Source organism: Bubalus bubalis, chromosome 9 (genome assembly GCF_019923935.1).
Source record: "Bubalus bubalis isolate 160015118507 breed Murrah chromosome 9, NDDB_SH_1, whole genome shotgun sequence".
Taxonomy (NCBI): domain Eukaryota; kingdom Metazoa; phylum Chordata; class Mammalia; order Artiodactyla; family Bovidae; genus Bubalus; species Bubalus bubalis.
Genome location: NC_059165.1, coordinates 30,232,912 through 30,250,677, shown reverse-complemented (window position 1 = coordinate 30,250,677; position 17,766 = coordinate 30,232,912). Strand labels below are relative to the sequence as shown.

The 17,766-nt window shown below is 49.0% G+C and overlaps 1 protein-coding gene across 3 annotated transcripts in view; it reads left to right on the top strand.

The window, feature by feature from the left end:
- Nucleotides 1-17,766, top strand: part of WWC1 (WW and C2 domain containing 1) — a 158,841-nt gene that overhangs the window by 103,128 nt on the left and 37,947 nt on the right. For all 3 annotated transcript variants that reach the window (XM_025292279.3, XM_044947349.2, XM_044947350.2), the window contains 4 exons: nt 2,839-2,968; nt 4,447-4,593; nt 5,757-5,830; nt 10,458-10,700. In XM_025292279.3, the coding sequence (XP_025148064.2) occupies nt 2,839-2,968; nt 4,447-4,593; nt 5,757-5,830; nt 10,458-10,700 (594 nt within the window). The remainder of the gene's footprint in view (nt 1-2,838; nt 2,969-4,446; nt 4,594-5,756; nt 5,831-10,457; nt 10,701-17,766) is intronic.

Here is a 17,766-nt window from a genome sequence, read left to right as displayed (position 1 = left end):
CCTCTGGCCCCAGGACATTCAGCTCTAGGGGGAGCCTTCTCTCCACCAAGCATGTTGGTCAGGCCTCTGCTGAGAAAGCTCCCTGTAGATGAAGTTTTCAAACTCGATCTGAGACCAGTCTTAGCTGACCTGGCAGGCTCACCCAGGCCCAAGTCCTCGAAAGACATAGACAGGCTATTTTTAGCGGGGAGACATAACTGGGGCTTTGTCTTCCTCCGAGGAGGAGGCTGAAGGGATGGAGCTGTGAGACAAGTCTCCTTACCCCTCCCCGCTTGCAGACAAGGAGGCTAGGATGAGAACCTGTGATTCCCCACTCAGGTTATTTTTAGCCCAGGACACTTCGGCCTCTAGAAGGCCAGAAAAGCATGCCTCGGAGTGGTTTCTCATCCTGAAATAATGGGTTTGTGGTGTTCCCTCAGACTACAAAACTTCCTTTTCTTCACTGGGCACTGAAACCTCCGCCCTGGCTTTTGATGTAAGTGTGAAGCAGTTAAAATTTCTCTCTGTGCTCAGAGCCTTGTCCACACAGCACAGCTCTCCTTCTCCAAGAGGGCTTGGGCCCCCTACCAATAGGATTCGTTTGACCTTCAGAAAATGGCCTCGTGCCCCTTCACCTCTGTCTTCCTCCATCAACATGAACCTGTGTGTAGGGCCTGGATGAGCCAGCAGACTCCCCAGTCTGAAAGTATTATAACCCCTCACATTTGTCTCATACTTCCTAGCTCCCCACCTCATGTTCCAGCCTTATCCCTCTTAACATGGCTCACAGCTTGGTGAACATGGGCGAGGCATATGGCATTATCCAGGTTTTTTTCAGAGAAGGAAGCTGAGGCTCCATGTGCACGAGGGCCATGCCCAAGGTCATGCTACTAAGTGGTAGCAAGGGGTTTCTTCATCCTTCTAACCTTTCCTTTGTGTGGCCATTAACTTCAACAAATGCTTTTTATTATTATTATACTTTAAGAATAGTTTACTTATTTATTTACTTCTGGCTATGTTGGGTCTTTGCTGCTTCACTGGCCTTTCCCTTTTTGTGGCAAGCAGGGGCTACGTTCTAGCTGCAGTGCACGGGCTTCTCGTTGCAGTGGCTTCTCTTGCGGAGCACAGGCTCCAATCGTTGCAGCTCCTGGACTCTAGAACACAGGCTCAGTAGTTGTGGCACATGGGCTTAGTGGCTCCATGGCATGTGGGATCTTCCCAGACCAGAGATCGGACCCACGTCTCCTGCACTGGCAGATGGATTCTTTACCACTGAGCCACCAGAGAAGCCCAACAAATGCTTGTTAAAGGCCATGCTTCTCACCAGCGGTGATTTTGCTCCTCCCATCCAAGGGACATTAGGTAAAGTATGGAGACTTTTTTTGGTTGTCACAACTCAAGGTCCAGATGCTGCTAGCATCTAGTGCGCAGACGCCAGGGGTGCTACTGAGCATCCTACAATGCACAGGACAGCCCCGACAACAAAGAATGATCCCGCCCCAAGAATCCTGAGGTTGAGAGACCTGAGTCAAGGAACACGAAAAGATGCTCAACATCGCTAATCTTCAGGGAAATGTAAAAGTATCACCTCACACCAGTCAGAGTGATCATCGTCAGAAAGAACACAAATGTTTGTGAGGATGTGGAAAAAGGGGAATCCTTGTACACTGTTGGTGGGAATGTAAACTGGTGTGGCCACGATGCAGAACAGTATGAAGATTTCTCCAAAAATTAAAAATAGAGCTACCACATGACCTAGTAGTTCCTCTCCTGGATATATATCTAAAAACCACTAATTGAAAAAGATACACACACCCCAATGTTCATAGCAACAGTGTTTACCAGTACTAAGATATGGAAGCAATCTAAGTATCCATCAACAGATAAATGATAAGGAAGATGTGGTACATATATACAATGGAATATTAGTCATAGAAAAGAATAAAATTTTGCCATTTGCAATGACGCTGATGGACTTGGCATTATGCTAAGTGAAATAAGTCCAACAGAGAAAGACAAATGCTGTATGATATCACTTATATGTGAAATCTAAAACATACAACAAACTTTGAGCATAACAAGAAAGAAGCAGAATCACAGGTATAGCGAACAAACTGTGGTTGCCAGTGGAGAGAGGGAAGGGGAGCGGGACGGTATAGGGGTAGAGGACAAAAAGGCATTATTATGGGATTATAGGAAATCATGTGTGTGAGTGAACCCTCTTGAAAATTGTAAAGCGCTATAGAATTGAAAGACTTTCATTCAGTAAAATAAAATAATGTTAAAAGGGGAAAAAAAGGGACTTCCCTGGTGGTCCAATGGCTAAGACTTCACACTCCCAGTGCAGGAACCTGGGTTCTATCTCTGGTCGGGGAACTACATCCCACACGCCTCAACTAAGACCCAGTTCAGCCAAATAAATAGATATTTGGAAAAGAAGATCACATTAAAAAAAAAAGTGTGGCTCTGTGCTATATAATAAAACTACTCAAACATATTCAAGCTTATCAGATGACACTACAGCATAAATTATTAATTATAACACAACGTACGGAGCGTCACAGCTCTACAAGATATGTTATGAGAACATCTAGTCCAGCCTGGAGACCCAGGAGATGATCAGGGAAGGCTTCCACTAAGAGTTGACTTCAAGAATGGTGTTGCTTCTGCAGCCTAACACTGACATTTGTAATTTGACAGGGACCTTCTGTGCTTTATCCAATAGGCAGGACCTGAGGAAGAAGGGACAGAAAGGAGACTTCTTTCAGGACTAAAGCACTGTGGTCTGTGTTTTTTCCCTGGGGGAACCTCATCCATCACCCTCTTTTTGTCTGACCTTTCCCCTTGACTGTCTCCTAGAATCGATAAGAAGATGTCAGATGCTCAGGGCAGCTACAAACTGGATGAAGCTCAGGCTGTTCTGAGAGAAACAAAAGCCATCAAAAAGGCCATCACCTGTGGAGAAAAGGAAAAGCAAGATCTCATTAAGGTACAAGACCTCCCAGTGACGGGGGCCCCATCCCAGTTTCTCCCGAGCACCTTTCTGTGCCAGGCAGGACTCAGGTGGGCTATTTCCATGTGCTGCCAGATCCCTGAGTTCAGAGAAGAGAATGGAGGTTCAGAAGCATGAAGTGACCTGCCTAAGGTCACACAGCCAGTGGCAGTGGCAGAGCCAGAACAGAAGCCCTCTGGTCAAGATTAAAGGTCACATCCTGGCCACCAGCTCTAGCTGTCTGGTTTACAGAACCAAATGGTGGGAGCTGGCTTCAGCATCACTAACCTTGGCATCAAAACGTAGCATCCTTGTAAGCGTTTCATTGCATGTTCCGACTCTGTGCTGGGAACTGACTAATGGTGATAGCTGTGATGCACTGTGCCAGGCAGTTGTGCCAAGCACTTGGCCCACACCATGCCTCACTTTCCCCTTATATCAGTGCTGGGTTATCCCCAGCATACAGCAAAAGACTGCACAGATCAGAGAGCAGGCACTAGAGCCAAGGTTCAACCCCGTCAACACCTAACTCAGAAGCCCATGACTTGATGAGGGAAGCTTTACACTCTGTGACAAACAGAATAATTTCAAAGCTCCTACCAGGACTGCAGCCCAGCGAAAACACTGAAACCAGGCATTAGTGGACAGTGAGGCATGTTCCATTCATGCTTAGCAGTTAAGTGTGCCAAGCCTTAAGTCAGATAGACCGGGACCAAATCCTGGCTCTGTCAGTTGCCAGCTTCTCCACGTAACAGCTCCCTCATGGATAAAATGGGGGTGCACATGTGCCTGCTCAGTCACTTCAGTCGTGTCCAAGTCTTTGCAACCCTATAGACTGTAGCCCATCAGGTTCCTCTGTTCATGGGATTCTCTAAAGCAAGAATACTCGAGTGGGTTGCCCTGCCCTTCTCCAGGGATTCTTCCTAACCCAGGGATCAAACTCGGGTTTCCTGAGGCTCCTGCACTGCAGGAGATTCTTTACCACTGAGCCACCACCGGGGAAGCCCCAAATGGGGATAATCACAGGTTATTCCTTGTAAGATTGCAGTCAGGATTAAATAAGATCATGGTAAAACAGACAGTTATTAAGTATTGACTAAACCAGCACTTTACACTGGTCATCTTATCTAAACAATATGATAGTCAATATGATAGCCCTGTGAGATAGGACCCATGGTTATTCCCATTTTGCAGGAAAAGAAACTGAGGCACAGAGAGGTTAGTCAACAAGGTCAGAGCACACAGCTAGGAAGTGGCAGAGCAGTGGATCCTGACTCAGGCTGTGCAGCTCCAAAGCCATTGTCCACACTGGTCTCTCCCCTGTAAAGGGCCTGGCACCTAGTTGATACCCACCCACTGGTAGCTCTTTACAGGAAAAGTGGGGTGTCAGGGCCCCTAGTAGATTCCTAGAGAGTGACAGACCCAGAGCACCCTCCATGGAGGGGGTGTTGCTAAGCCTGCCCTCCCCGCTCCAGAGCCTCGCCATGCTGAAGGACGGCTTCCACACCGACAGAGGCTCCCACTCTGACCTGTGGTCCAGCAGCAGCTCTCTGGAGAGTTCAGGTTTCCCACTGCCGAAACAGTACCTGGATGTGAGCTCCCAGACGGACATCTCAGGAAGTGTGAGTACACAGCACATGCCCCCGGGGCCCCGAGAAACAAAGTACCCTTCTTGTTACTTGCCCAAGAGCCCGGGGCACTCTCTGAGCTTGGGTGCTGCCCCAGCCTTCTCTTGCAGACCTCTTGGCCTCCAAATGACATGAGATGACGACGTGGAGGGGTAGCCAGCTCTGACTGCTGGTTCCAGGAATGCATCTCTAGGTGCTGCACAGAAAGCTTGTTTGAAGGGTCTTTCTCAGGTTTTCCTTGTGCTGATTAGCAGCGCCATTCTGTTTTCCTCTCACCAGCTGAGAAGCAGAAGATAGTTCTCTCCTGTTCACCCCAGACCAATGCATGTGGCTTTCAGACAGCTGCTCACCTCCCAGTTCAAAAGCTCAGCCCTGGTTAGAGTAATGAATAGTGCAAGTGCTGTCCAGACATTGCTCCTGAAAGCCTCAGAGCAGGACTGACCCATGGCAATCCGTAACTTAGAAGAGCTCTTGTTTTCTTGGAGCAGGTGGCATTGAATGAACGAGCCTCCATGCCTAAATGCTCTTCCATGGGGTCTCCACAGTCGTATTCCCACTTGTGAGGAGAAGCTCCATTCATGTCTGATGGGGTGAGCCTCAGAGTTGTTTGACAGACTGGCATGGCCAACGGGGCTGCCCCCTCCGTCCTCACACCACGCATTGTCCAGCCACAAGCCACCGTGGTGAAGCATTTGTGAAGGGACCATGTGCCTTCTTCCAAGCTCTAGGACGCTCTTGTCACTCGCTGTTGCACTGCGGGCTGCAGGCCCCCAGAGTGTGGTGGAGCCCTCCCCAGCGGGCCCAGAGTGGCTTTCTCGTGTGGTGGCCGTGCCTGTCTCCTCCTGGCCAGCGGTCCGCCACGCTCCTACCACCTGAATGAGCTCCAAGCCTTTTGGGGCTGCAAGATGATATTCCGAGCCCTCGGCTTCTCTTCTCGAAGTGATAAATGTGTGCTTTGGGGGCTCTTCCCAGGCCTGAAGGAAAGAAAATGTTTTTCTCCTAACTAGCTTCCCTGAGATTCATGCAGCCAGCTCAATAATTGGGTACTATTTTTAGCTCCTTCCCACACAAGCTGTCAAGTCTCTCAGGAGCCCCTGAAACCCAGCTCAGCTCTGGCTACCATAACCATGTAATTCCTGACCTGTTCTTTCCTCCAGTTCGGTACCAGCAGCAACAATCAGTTGGCGGAGAAGGTCAGATTGCGCCTTCGATACGAAGAGGCCAAGAGAAGGTAATTAGAGGCTGGGGTCTGGGGGCAGGATGGTCCCCCAGTAATAACTGGTTGGCCAAAACGTTTGTTCAGGTTTTTCTGTAAGTACTTAAAATCCAAACACACTTTCTGGCCAACTCAGTACTATTGTAGCCTGTCTGCTCTGTGCCTGCTTTTTACACATTTCATGGTGTTTAATCCTTACAAAGATTGTGAAGGTGAGTATTATCATCTTCATACTTTAGTCTTCTCTGAAATTCTGGAAATGACTGAACCAGGGACGCTTAGATAAAGAGTGCAACTATGCTTTGAACCATACTTTAAACCTCAAACCTAGTAATCTTCCCACTTGCCTGCCTAAAAATCAACCTCTAAAATCAAGGCTTACCAACAATCATGTAAATAGTTGTATGCGAAAGAGCACAGCTGGGGTTTTAGCAACAGGCTAAAAAGACTACTGATACTACCCGTTTCAGTGTCTCCTGCCCAACTGGGAACAAGCTGTGTTTTTAAACTGTGTAGACACCAGGGACTTTAGATATTCTGTGACTTCACAGAATCCTAGGCAGTTGGACTCCACTACTGCAAATAATGGAGAAGGAAATGGCAACCCACTCCAGTGTTCTTACCTGGAGAATCCCATGGACGGAGAAGCCTGGTAGGCTGCAGTCCATGGGGTCGCACAGAGTCGGACACGACTGTAGCAACTTAGCAGCAGCAGCAGCAACTGCAAATAGTAATCAAAGCTGACATTCTTAGAGAATCTGTAACGGTCCAGACAGTGTATACTCATCATCTCACTTAATTTTAAAAGCAACCTTATAGCATAGCTTATCTCATATTCTCTCCATGTTAAGAGAAAAGTAAGATCTAAGATGTTTCATGACTTTTCAAGGTAGATTCAGAATCTGAACTGGACGGTCCATGGTCTTCCTATACACTGAGCCTATATTTCTAAGAAAGAACTCACAAGGTCTGATGGTAAATGAAACCAAGCACATTGCATCCATTCCTCCTTAGGCTATATGGCCCAGCCCATGGACATTCTAAGTCAGGCCAGGGAGACTGTGGTGGTACCCAGCCCTGCCCCTCTGCCAACAATGCAGAAACGCTTGGAGGCAATGACGGGAATCCTGTAGAAACTGGAAGCAAGAAAGGGAATTCATAGGCTTATTGAATGCCAAAGTGCAGGGGTAATCTAGCTTCAGGCACAGCTGGATCCAGAGTTTCAAATGATGTTACATAGACTCAGTCTCCTTTTCTCCTTCCTGCTTGCCTTTGTGTTGACAGGTTTTTCTGTCAAAGCAAAAAATGACCCCTGCTCTTCTAGACTTACATACTGCCAGGCTAGCAACCCCAGCAGAAATAGGACCTACCTTCCCCATACAGTTTTACAAAGCTTTGAGATTGAGACTCATTGGCTTTTCTGGGAGAGCCTGTCATTGTCGCAGGGTGGGAGGAACTGGAATTCTCTGAAGGTCCAGACATGAGTCATGTGCCCAACTATAGGAAGGGGACTGAGGTCAGCTCTGTGGGAACCAAGTGACCTGAAAGTATGGGGGGACATGTCGATTTCCCAAAGAAAACTTGGAATATTGTTAACAAAAGAAGCAGAAAGTGGATACTGTTCAGGTGGGGAAAAACACACCCTGTGCACTATTTCAGCTCCCCCTGGAGATCCCGCAGAACAGCACAACTTCTGCTTTGGACAAACACTTCCTGGCCCCTCTGAACTCTGTATATATTCCAGTTTGCAGTGGTGGCTATCTTAGATGATCAGTTACGGAGAAATGAAAGGGCTGGAATCTTTCCTTTAGGCTTGTGCCACTAAACTTCTGATTACAGAGCTTTCTGACTCATCTACCTTTATCCAACTTTGTGCCTCCTCTTTCACCTAAAAGTAGTTTAAGGACAAAGAATAAAGTAGCCTGCACAATGGGGAAGCAAAGGCTGTGGGACTTGAGGCAGGGAGGGTAGGTGGCTGTAACGCAAGGTCTGATTGCTGCCAAGTTTGGTCATGTTTGACCTTCAAGAAAACATTCAATTAGCGACCTAAAAGGGAAGAAAAATTAAAAAACAAAAACAAAAAACAGGGGATATGTGTATATGTATGCTGCTGCTGCTAAGTCACTTCAGTCCTGTCCGACTCTTAGCGACCCCATAGACTGCAGCCTACCAGGCTCCTCCATCCATGGGATTTTCCAGGCAAGAGTACTGGAGTGGGGTGCCATTGCCTTCTCCGGTGTATATGTATAGTTGAATCATTTTTCTATATAGCAGAAACTAATGCCATGTTGTAAAGCAACTATACTGAAATAAAAAAATTTTAAAGGACTTTTCTGGTGGTCCAGTGGTTAGGACTTTGTCTTTCCAATGCATTGGGTGCAGGTTTGATCTCTGGCTGGGGAGCTAAGACCCCACATGCCTCTTGGCCAAAAGATAAAACATAAAACAGAAGCAATATTATAAAAAAAAAATCAATAAAGACTTTTAAAGTATGTTTTAAAAATACAGAGATTGACTCTGGTGGATTTAGGACAAAAAAAGAAGCATCAGTCACCCCTTCAATTTCCCGTGTGTAGTAGAGCCCCCACCCCCACCCCCCGACTTGGCCATAGCACCCTATTCTCAAGCAGTTGGCTGGATAACAGCTACAGTTATCCCAAAGCCGGTTTTGGTGGACTGCTGTATATGTGAGTATGGGATTAAGATTAATTCACTCTAAGAGACCCTGCTGAGACACTTGGCTGGGAAGGAGCAAATGTATATGTGGTTCTCTGTGAACTTCTCACTACACACCCTGAAGGTCTCATCTCCAACAATGTTTTTGGTAAAATAAGAATTTGGCCACACTGTTTGCAGGTAAGATTGAACTGAGGGTCTGGAGGCCTGGGACCCCAACAAATACTGGTCACGTGTATGACCTGCAGTTGTAGGGGAACCGTAACCTCTCTGGCTACCTGCCCCACAGGATTACCATCAGGTCCTGTCCACCCCAGGGTAGACAGTGAAGGGGCTTCCCTGGGGGCTCAGATGGTAAAGAATCCACCTGCAATGCGGGAGACCTAGGTTCCATCCCTGGGTGGAGGAGAGTCCCCTGGAGAAGGGAATGGCTACCCACTCTAGTATTCTTGCCTGGAGAATCCCATGGTCACAGGAGCCTGGTAGTGATAGCTATTAAAAAAAAACACTTTGCAAAGACTAAATCCTAAAGAATCACATGATTGTTTTTAAGTATTTGTAGCAATACTCTTAGCAATACTATGAATTTTAAGTTGATCCAATGATAATCATACCGAATATCTGTAGCACATGGCCTTGTATAATGAGGTCTTTTTTTCTTTTTCGAGTCCTCTTTAATGGAATGGATTGTTCCAATTTTTTAAAAAATATATTAATTTAAAAAGGGTTCATGTACATCTGTGTAAAGAGCTCTTAATGATACGTTTTTGTTTGGTCCTCACAACTCACCTCGCAGGTACCAGTATCATCCCCACCTTACAGATGAGGATGCGTGTGTGTGTGCTATGTCGTTTTGGTCGTGTCTGACTCTTTGTGACCCCACGGACTGTAGCCCATCAGCCTCCTCTGTCCCTGGGATTCTCTAGGCAAGAATACTGGAGTGGTTGCCATGCCCTCCTCCAGGGGATCTTCGCCACCCAGGGACTGAACCTGCGTCTCTCAGGTCTCTTGCATTGGCAGGCAGGTTCTTTACCACTCGTGCCACTTGGGAAGCCCACAGATGAGGATACTGAGTCTCAAAGCAGCAAAGGGCTCCCAGCTCCTTCCCGTAACACTTCTTAATGGCCTGCAGTGTACCGGGCACTGTGCTAGCAGCTTGTGTTACCTGAATGATTTCTTAAGAAAGTCGGAGCCAAGACTCTAACAGGCAGCCTCTGACCTCAAGTCTGCAGTTGTTCGCAGGGTGCTGCCACTACCCTCTGGACTGAGAACACCAGGGTGGCGATGGCAGTATTTCTGTCATCATAGAGGGCCCGTGACTGCCATTGTTTCAGCACTTACGTGCCAGACACACAGAACACATAATTGCTCATTTTCACACCAATTCTGATGCAGAAGTAACTGTTTCCTTCTATGCAAGGCTCAGGGAGTGTGCCCCACATTACACACGTGAGAAGTGGTTAAACCAGGGAGTGAGCGCAGTAGCAGCAGAAGCATTCATTGTGTGCTGGTTTAGTGTGTGCCAGATATTGCACTTGGATATTTTATGAATTATGTCCTAAAACCTGCAACCGTTACCCCACAAGGAAGGAGGTGTTGTTATTCCCTGCAGAGTGACGAAGCAACTTGCCCAAGGGCACATAGCTAGTGGTAGGAGGCTATTGCCTAGTGAAGGATCCACTTCTGTTCTATCAGGCTTCGTGTCCCTCAGGGCAAGGACACTGACTCTACCCCCCTTCCCTGCTGAGCCAGGATTGGCATGTGGTAGGCATCGCGTGTGTTTGTTAGATAAAAATCTGTTCCTTGAGACCACATGCTGATCAAAAGGAATCCAGTCAGGGTCAAAGAGGATGCTCTGAGAGCAGCAGTGCTCCTCGGACCATGTAACCTTGGCAACACAGTCTGTCCCGCTGCTCCTGGGTTGCCGCTGAGCACACCGGTCAATGCTCACCCTCTTGGCCCACAGGATTGCCAACCTGAAGATCCAGCTCGCCAAGCTCGACAGCGAGGCCTGGCCCGGAGTGCTCGACTCTGAGAGGGACCGGCTGATCCTCATCAATGAGAAGGAGGAGCTACTGAAGGAGATGCGCTTCATCAGCCCCCGGAAGTGGACCCAAGGGGAGGTGGAGCAGCTGGAGATGGCCCGCAAGCGGCTGGAGAAGGACCTGCAGGCGGCCCGGGACACCCAGAGCAAGGCGCTGACCGAGAGGTGGGGCTGGGCTGGGGGCACGGGGCCCTTCCCTGCTGCTGGTCATCCTCCAGCCCCTCAGCGAGAGGGACAACCTGGGACGCCCGGGCTCCACTCTGAGAGCACAGTTTAGAGAGCTCATCACTTTCCAGAATAGCAAATCTAGGGAAGTGACTCACCAACCAACCATCCCAAAATTTTACCAGAGGGAATCACATTACTAAAACGTCTGCTCACATGCAGATTTTCAGAAATTCTCTTCTGAGATAAGCTCTATGTAATTTACAGCAGTTGTTCTCCAGCTTTGTGACGGTGACTCACGTATTATTACCGAATAGACAAAAGTTTCACGAAACAGTGCATAGTCTTTCTGTGCGAGAGTCCTCCGATACTTTCTTTTATATTGCGTCTCTCTCCACACCGGTCGTGGCCCACTAAATTGGTTTTGCCCCGTGCTAAGGAATTGCAATTTGCAGTTTGAAAAACACTGGTTTAGATGGGGCTTGCAAACTGAGATGCTTATAGGGGTCAAGCAGGTGGTATAAATGCCAGAGGCTGCTTGGCCATGGGCCATGTTAGACTGCAGTGCACAGGCCCCAGGTGTTGATTTTTTTTCAATATTGGCAACTAATCCAAAACAATTTTTAATACCCTAGAGGCTAAATTAGCTTCATCTGTGGGCTTGATTTAACATGAAAGCCACTGGTTTACATTCTCCGGTTTAGACTGTATAGTGAAAGTCGCTCAGTCGTGTCCGACTCTTTGCAACCCCATAGACAGTCCATGAAATTCTCCAGGCCAGAATACTGGAGTGGGTAGCCTTTCCCTTTTCCAGGAGATCTTCCCAATCCAGGGATCAAACCCAGGCCTCCTGCATTGCAGGCAGATTCTTTACCAGCTGAGCCACAACAGACTTTAATCCTTTAGTGTCTCACCAGCCTCCACACCCATACTACACAGAGCACATCTCTGTGTTCACAGTCCTGCAGGTGGTCCTTCAATCCCCAGCTTCTCCATTCATGCAAGAGATGTTTTGTGGCACATATTTTGCATGCAAGGCAATTTGGAGGATTCAGAAGTGAATAGGTCATGATCTCTGCTCTGATACTCTTAAAGTGTATTCAGTTATTTTCACTTCTTTTTTTTTTTGGCAGCAGACTTTATTGGACAAAGTCCCTGCCCTTAATCTCATGGACAGAGGAGCCTGTTGTCTAGTCGCTCAGTCATGTCCAGTGTTTTGCCACCCCATGGAATGGACTGTAGCACGCCAGGCTTCCCTGTCCTTTACCGTCTCCCGGAGCTTGCTGAAACTCATGTCCATTGAGTTGGTGACGTCATCCAACCGTCTCATCCTCTGTCGTCCCCTTCTCCTCCTGCCTTCAGTCTTTCTCAGCATCAGGGTCTTTTCTAATGAGTCAGCTCTTTGCATCAGGTGGCCAAAGTATTGGAGGTTCAGCTTGAGCATCAGTCCTTCCAGTGAATATTCAGGAATGAATAGTCCTTCCAATGAATATTCAGGAATATGCAGCATCAGTCCTTCCAATGAATATTCAGAGGAGCTTGGCAAGCTACAGTTCCCAAGAGTCGGATGTGTCTTAGTGACTAAACCACCACGACCCCCACCACCACCTGCCCTTAAGGAGCTACAGTTGAAGACGTGCTGTGCTCAGTCGTGTCCGACTCTTTGTGACCCCATGGACTGTAGCCCACCTGGCTCCTCTATCCATGGGATTCTCCAGGCAAGAATACTGGAGTGGGTTGCCATGCCCTCCTCCAAGGGATCTTCCCAACCCAGGGATCGAACCCAGGTCTCCCACATCGCAGGCAGATTCTTTACTGTCTGAGCCACCGGGGAAGCCCAGAATTGAAGACAGTGGTTTTCAAACTTGTTGTGGGGTAGGCATGGGCAAGAGGGGAAGGGATGAGCAGGGGCATTCCTCTTTCCAGTGTACTCAGAGGCAGAAGCCCCGTTTATAAAGCAGATGAAGCTGTCTGGGCCAGTGGCAGCAGGCCAGGTGTCCTCGGTGCCCAGCTGTGCTCTCTGTATCACCCTGTGATGGGGGCTAGGATGCTTTCAGGGAGCCTCCTCTGTGCTAAGGCACCCTGCTTCAGCCCCACCCTGGTAACTGAGTGAGTTCTATCTACATATGGCAGGGTGCCAGATGGGTCAAGTTGACCCACCTCTGCCTGGCCTCCTATAAGCACATCAAAGAGTCGATTGACTGTCAGTGGTGGGAAATCTTTCCCCACCAAGCCCCTTGTCAGAACTATTCGCAGGGATGTGTCACTTTTCTCACCTTTTCCTTCTCCTGGGAGGAGCGGCTGATTGCTGACACACCACCAGGCAGGTGGGAGGAGGAGGAAAGGGCTTCAGTAGCTGGTGGTTTATAGCCCTAGGAAGCGCCTCCTAGAAATCTCCTTTAGTGCCAAGGCCCTGTCCTACTTTCCCCATGGCTGTGCAGCTTGGGGACGAGGCCTCTGACAAGATGCCTTTTTGACTTTAGTGTCATTTAAAAGAATAAATGGTTAGCCAACCTGAGCAGACCCTTACAGGCCTCTGCATGTATCTCCTAATGTGTCTGCCGGTCCTCTGGGTTCCTGACTTGCTCCCAGGCCCTCCAGCTATCACTGGGAAGCCCTCAGCTATTCATCATGCTCACAGCCAGCAGCTGAAAAGAACAGATCCGTGACAGCCTTACTGCTTGGTAGGTCAGTAGAAATACCCTTCCTACCACTGACCTTGAACAAGTCATTGACCATATGGACTTCAACTGCCTAATACGGGGGAAAAAAACAAGATAATTACATTCTATATAAATATTTATATATTCTGAAGGCCGGTGGTTAGACCAGATTGTGAACTGAGGCTCTTCTCTAATAATTTCAGTTTCTTGAAACTAGGATTGGCTATGCTCTTAGAACTCCCTAAAGTGAAACTGTTAGTCGCTCAGTCGTGTCTGACTCTTTGTAATCCTATAGCCTGTTGCTTGCCAGGCTCCTCTGTCCATGGGATTCTCCAGGCAAGAATACTGGAGTAGGTTGCCAAGCCCTCCTTCAGGGGATCTTCCCAACCCAGGGATCGAACCTGCATCTTTTAAGAGTCTCCTGCATTGACAGGCGGGTTCTTGACCACTAGTGCCACCTGGGAAGCCTATCCTACATGTAAAAGTTACCTTTATGTACCAGAGTCTGTAACCTACGTCATCTCATCTAAGCCTCCCAGCAACCCTGAGATTAATCTTCGTTTCATAGATGAGGAAACTGAGGCTCACCCAATATCACCGAGGCACAGAGCCAGGATTACTACCCAGGCTGCTGCCGGCTTAGAAGACCTTTTATTGTTGCCTTCAGCATCATCTTTCAAAGGTCTGACTGCTCTCCTGGAACAGTGAGTTCACACAGCCTGTCCAGGGAAGCCAGAACCTCCAGTCCACGGCAGCTGCTGAGTGGCCGACTCAAGGTCCCAGAGAGCAGGGTCCCCTGGGTCACGCAGAGAGAAGCCAGGGGAAAGCCTTGGGAAGGACAGGACTGATGGCTTGAGCCCCTGCAGGAGAGAGAGGAGAAAGCCCACCCATAAGTTTTCATCTGTGTGCTTTGCCTCCAGCCCCCTGACTGACTGCGTTCATCTTCTGACTCTCTTGTTCTCTATCTAGGTTTCTTTCTCTTTTGTTTCTCAGGCATGCATGTCAGTTTCTAAATTCGTGTCCGACTCTTTGCAACCCCATGGACTGTAATCCACCAGGCTCCTCTGTCCATAGGATTTTCTAGGCAAGAATACTGGAGTGGGTTGCCTTTTCCTTCTCTAGGGGATCTTCCCGACCTGGGGATTGAACCAATGTCTCTTGTGTTTCCTACACTGGATTCTTTACCACTGAGCCTCCAGGGAAGCCACGCTCCACTCTTTCTTCTCTCTCTTGTTAAGTGGGACAGAGAGGACTTCCCGGTGGCTGAGACTCTGGGCTCCCAATGCAGGGACCCTGGTTTGATCCCTGGTCAGGGAACTAGACCCCACATGCCACAACTAAGAGTTTGGATGCTGCAACAAAGATTGAAGATCCCACAGCCACAATTAAGACTTGGCACAGTCAAATAAATAAATTAAAAAAAATTTTTTTAAGTGGGACAGAGGATGAAATGGTTGGGTGGTGTCCCCGACTCAGTGGACATAAGTTTGAGCGAACTCTGGGATATAGTGAAGGATGGGGAGGCCTGGTATGCTGCAGTCCATGGGATCACAAAGAGTCGTATACAACTTGGCGACTGAACAACAATTGTACTCCTCACCTGCACACAACAGCCTCTCTGTTCAAGGTGGATTTGATTAGGCCAGAAAGAGACACATCCAGGAACAGCACACCACAGGGTCTGCCAAACCCCAATTAGGAATCAGTGAGAAGCACGGACCACCCCCCAACACCCCCTCTCCTACCCCCTACTCCCACCTCCCTTCCTGTGGACCCTCCCCACCACTGCAGAGAGCTGCAGTGCCTGTTAGGGTGGGATCTCTGCCCCCACCCCAAGGACTAACTCCCCAGACCTGAGACGCAGCCCAGGCTCTTGCATTTTTAACCAGCAGCCCAGGTGCTGAGCTGCAGCTTGTGGGGATTCCAGCCCCACCCCCTGGGTCCTCTGCGAGCTTCCACGCTTGATGCGTCCTTGGCCTCCCAGCATGTGCCGGGCATCACACGCAAACGCCATATGGCCGCCGAAGCCCACTGCCTCTGGGAGGCGGCCTCAGCACCTGCGTGCCGTTACTGGTGACGACACCCCCGTGCTTAAGAAGTCAAGGCCACCTGGCTCCCAGGCCCCTAAGCCTCCGGTTGGGCCTCCGGGGCGGCGGAACCTACGTTTACTTCTAGTGCATGTGCTGTGGTCTCCTCCCAGAGGAGAGGAAAACAGAGGTAGAAATGGTGACCCCCAGCTGTGCCTTGACCCCCCCCCCCCGCCCCCACCCCGCCCAGACCTCACACCCTTTCAAGGTCTTCCTCTTATAGAGGGCCACATTCCACAGTCCTGTCCATTCCATTGAAAACTGGGCTTTTGTTCATTACTGGCTCCATCTGCCGGCCTGCTGTCTGCCCCCACCCCCAGCCTCAGGCAGGACTCTGGAATAACAGCGCCAGGGGTTGAATCAGCCAAGAACCATGCCGAGGCCACTACGCCCACTGTTCCCATGGTCTTTTCTGTAATTTCACAACCCAGCTCCCCAATGACAGATCCTGCCCGTCTCTCATCACTCTCCAGTTGTGTCTCTGGTCTTCATGGCAGGGCCTGTGTTGGGGGCCTGGGCTGTGTCAGTGAAGGGATGGCATGGTTAGCTTTTCCATGGGAATGAACTCTTTCTCTCAGGCCCCAGGCTGGGTTGGCTGTGCTTTGGGAGCAATGAGTCAGTCATTCCTCGTCCAGTAGGATGGCATAAGGGGATATGAAGATCTGTCCATGGGAGATTATTTTTTAATCTATTATTTACTTTTTGGCTGTGCTGGGTCTTCACCGCTGCACCCGGGCTTTCTCTAGTTGCAGCGAACAGGGGCTACTTTTCGTTGTGGCTTCTCACGTGGGTAGCTTCTCTTTGCTCTCATTGCAGAGCACAAGCTGTATCTAGAGCCTGGGCTCAGTAGGTGTGGCACATAGACTCAGTTGCTCTGCAGTCCCCTACATTGGTGGGTGGCTTCTTAACCTCTGGGCCACCAGAGGAGTCCCAAGGGAGATTGAACGTCTGGGTCTTTTCAGGAGAGCAAAGGAGCTTTCCCTGTGTCAGCTGGGGAGGAGTCTTCCCTTCAGTGATGCCTTTTCAAACATGTCCATGTTGTGGGCACCGTGCTTGGGGCTGGGAGAGCGAGGCACAGCTCCTGCCTTACAATCCCCAGCTAGTGAAGCAACTTGGAAACCGCAGTGTGCCCAAAAAGTCACCTGGATAGGTAATAATGATGCAGATTCCAGGGAATTCTCTGGTGGACCAATGGTTAGACTTGGCACTTTCCCTGCTGAGGCCTGGGTTCAATCCCTGGTCAGGGAACTAAGATCCCACATTCTGAGTGGTGTGGCCAAAAAAAAAAAGAAGAGATGCATATTCCTGAGCCCAGGAGTTCCCTGACTGTTCAGTGGTTAGGTCTCCACACTTTCACTACTAAAAGGGTCTGGATTTGATCCCTAGTTGGGGAACTAAAATCCCACAAGCTGCACTGTACCGGCCAAAAAAATAAAAATAAAAACCCAAGGATTTTGCCCTCAGGAAGGGAGTTGCAGAACTGAGCATCGTTGTCAGCATGCCTGGGTGCAGGCCTTTGCTCCCGGGCTCTGTGATGCTCCATCACACTCACCAGGATCTTCCCCAGGTGCTCTGGAACCATTCTCTCAAGCTCCTTTGCTGACTGCTTCTTGCCTGTTCAGCCTTGAGATGCTGTTTAGACTCAGAGCTTGGTCGTGGACCCTACCTTTTTTTGTCCCCTTTATATTTTGCCCTAAGATGGTGCATTTGTTTGTTAGGGCTGCCAAACCAGCATACTACACAAGGGGTGACCTCAGCAACAAAAATGTATTAAGTATTTCCGCAGAGTCCTGGAAGCCAGAAGTCCAAAGTCAAGGTGTTGGCAGGGTTGTTTCTTCTGAGGCCTCTCTCCTTGGCTTCTGGGTCTGCACATGGTCATCTACACATCTTCACGTGATCTTCTCTCTCTGTGCACCTGTGCACAGCACAGGAAGGGATGGTTGGGTGGAGTCTTAACTCTGCCATTAACTCTCTAGCTTTAAGTAAATTATTTAGCTCTAAGAGCCTCAGCTTCCCCATACATAAAGTGAGATGATAAAATTCTTACCAAGAAGGGTTATTGTGCAAATGATTTAAGGCAACATCAGGGCTTCCCTGGTGGCTCCTCAGTGAAGAATCCTCCTGCCAATGCAGGAGACACAGGTTCAATCCCTAAATCGGGAAGATCCCCTGGAAGAGGAAATGGCAACCCACTCCAGTATTCTTGCCTGAGAAATCCCATGGGCAGAGACACTTGGTAGGCTACAGTCTATGGAGTCGCAGAGTCGGACACGACTTAGTGACTAATGAACAACAACATAAGTTTCCTAGTCAGCC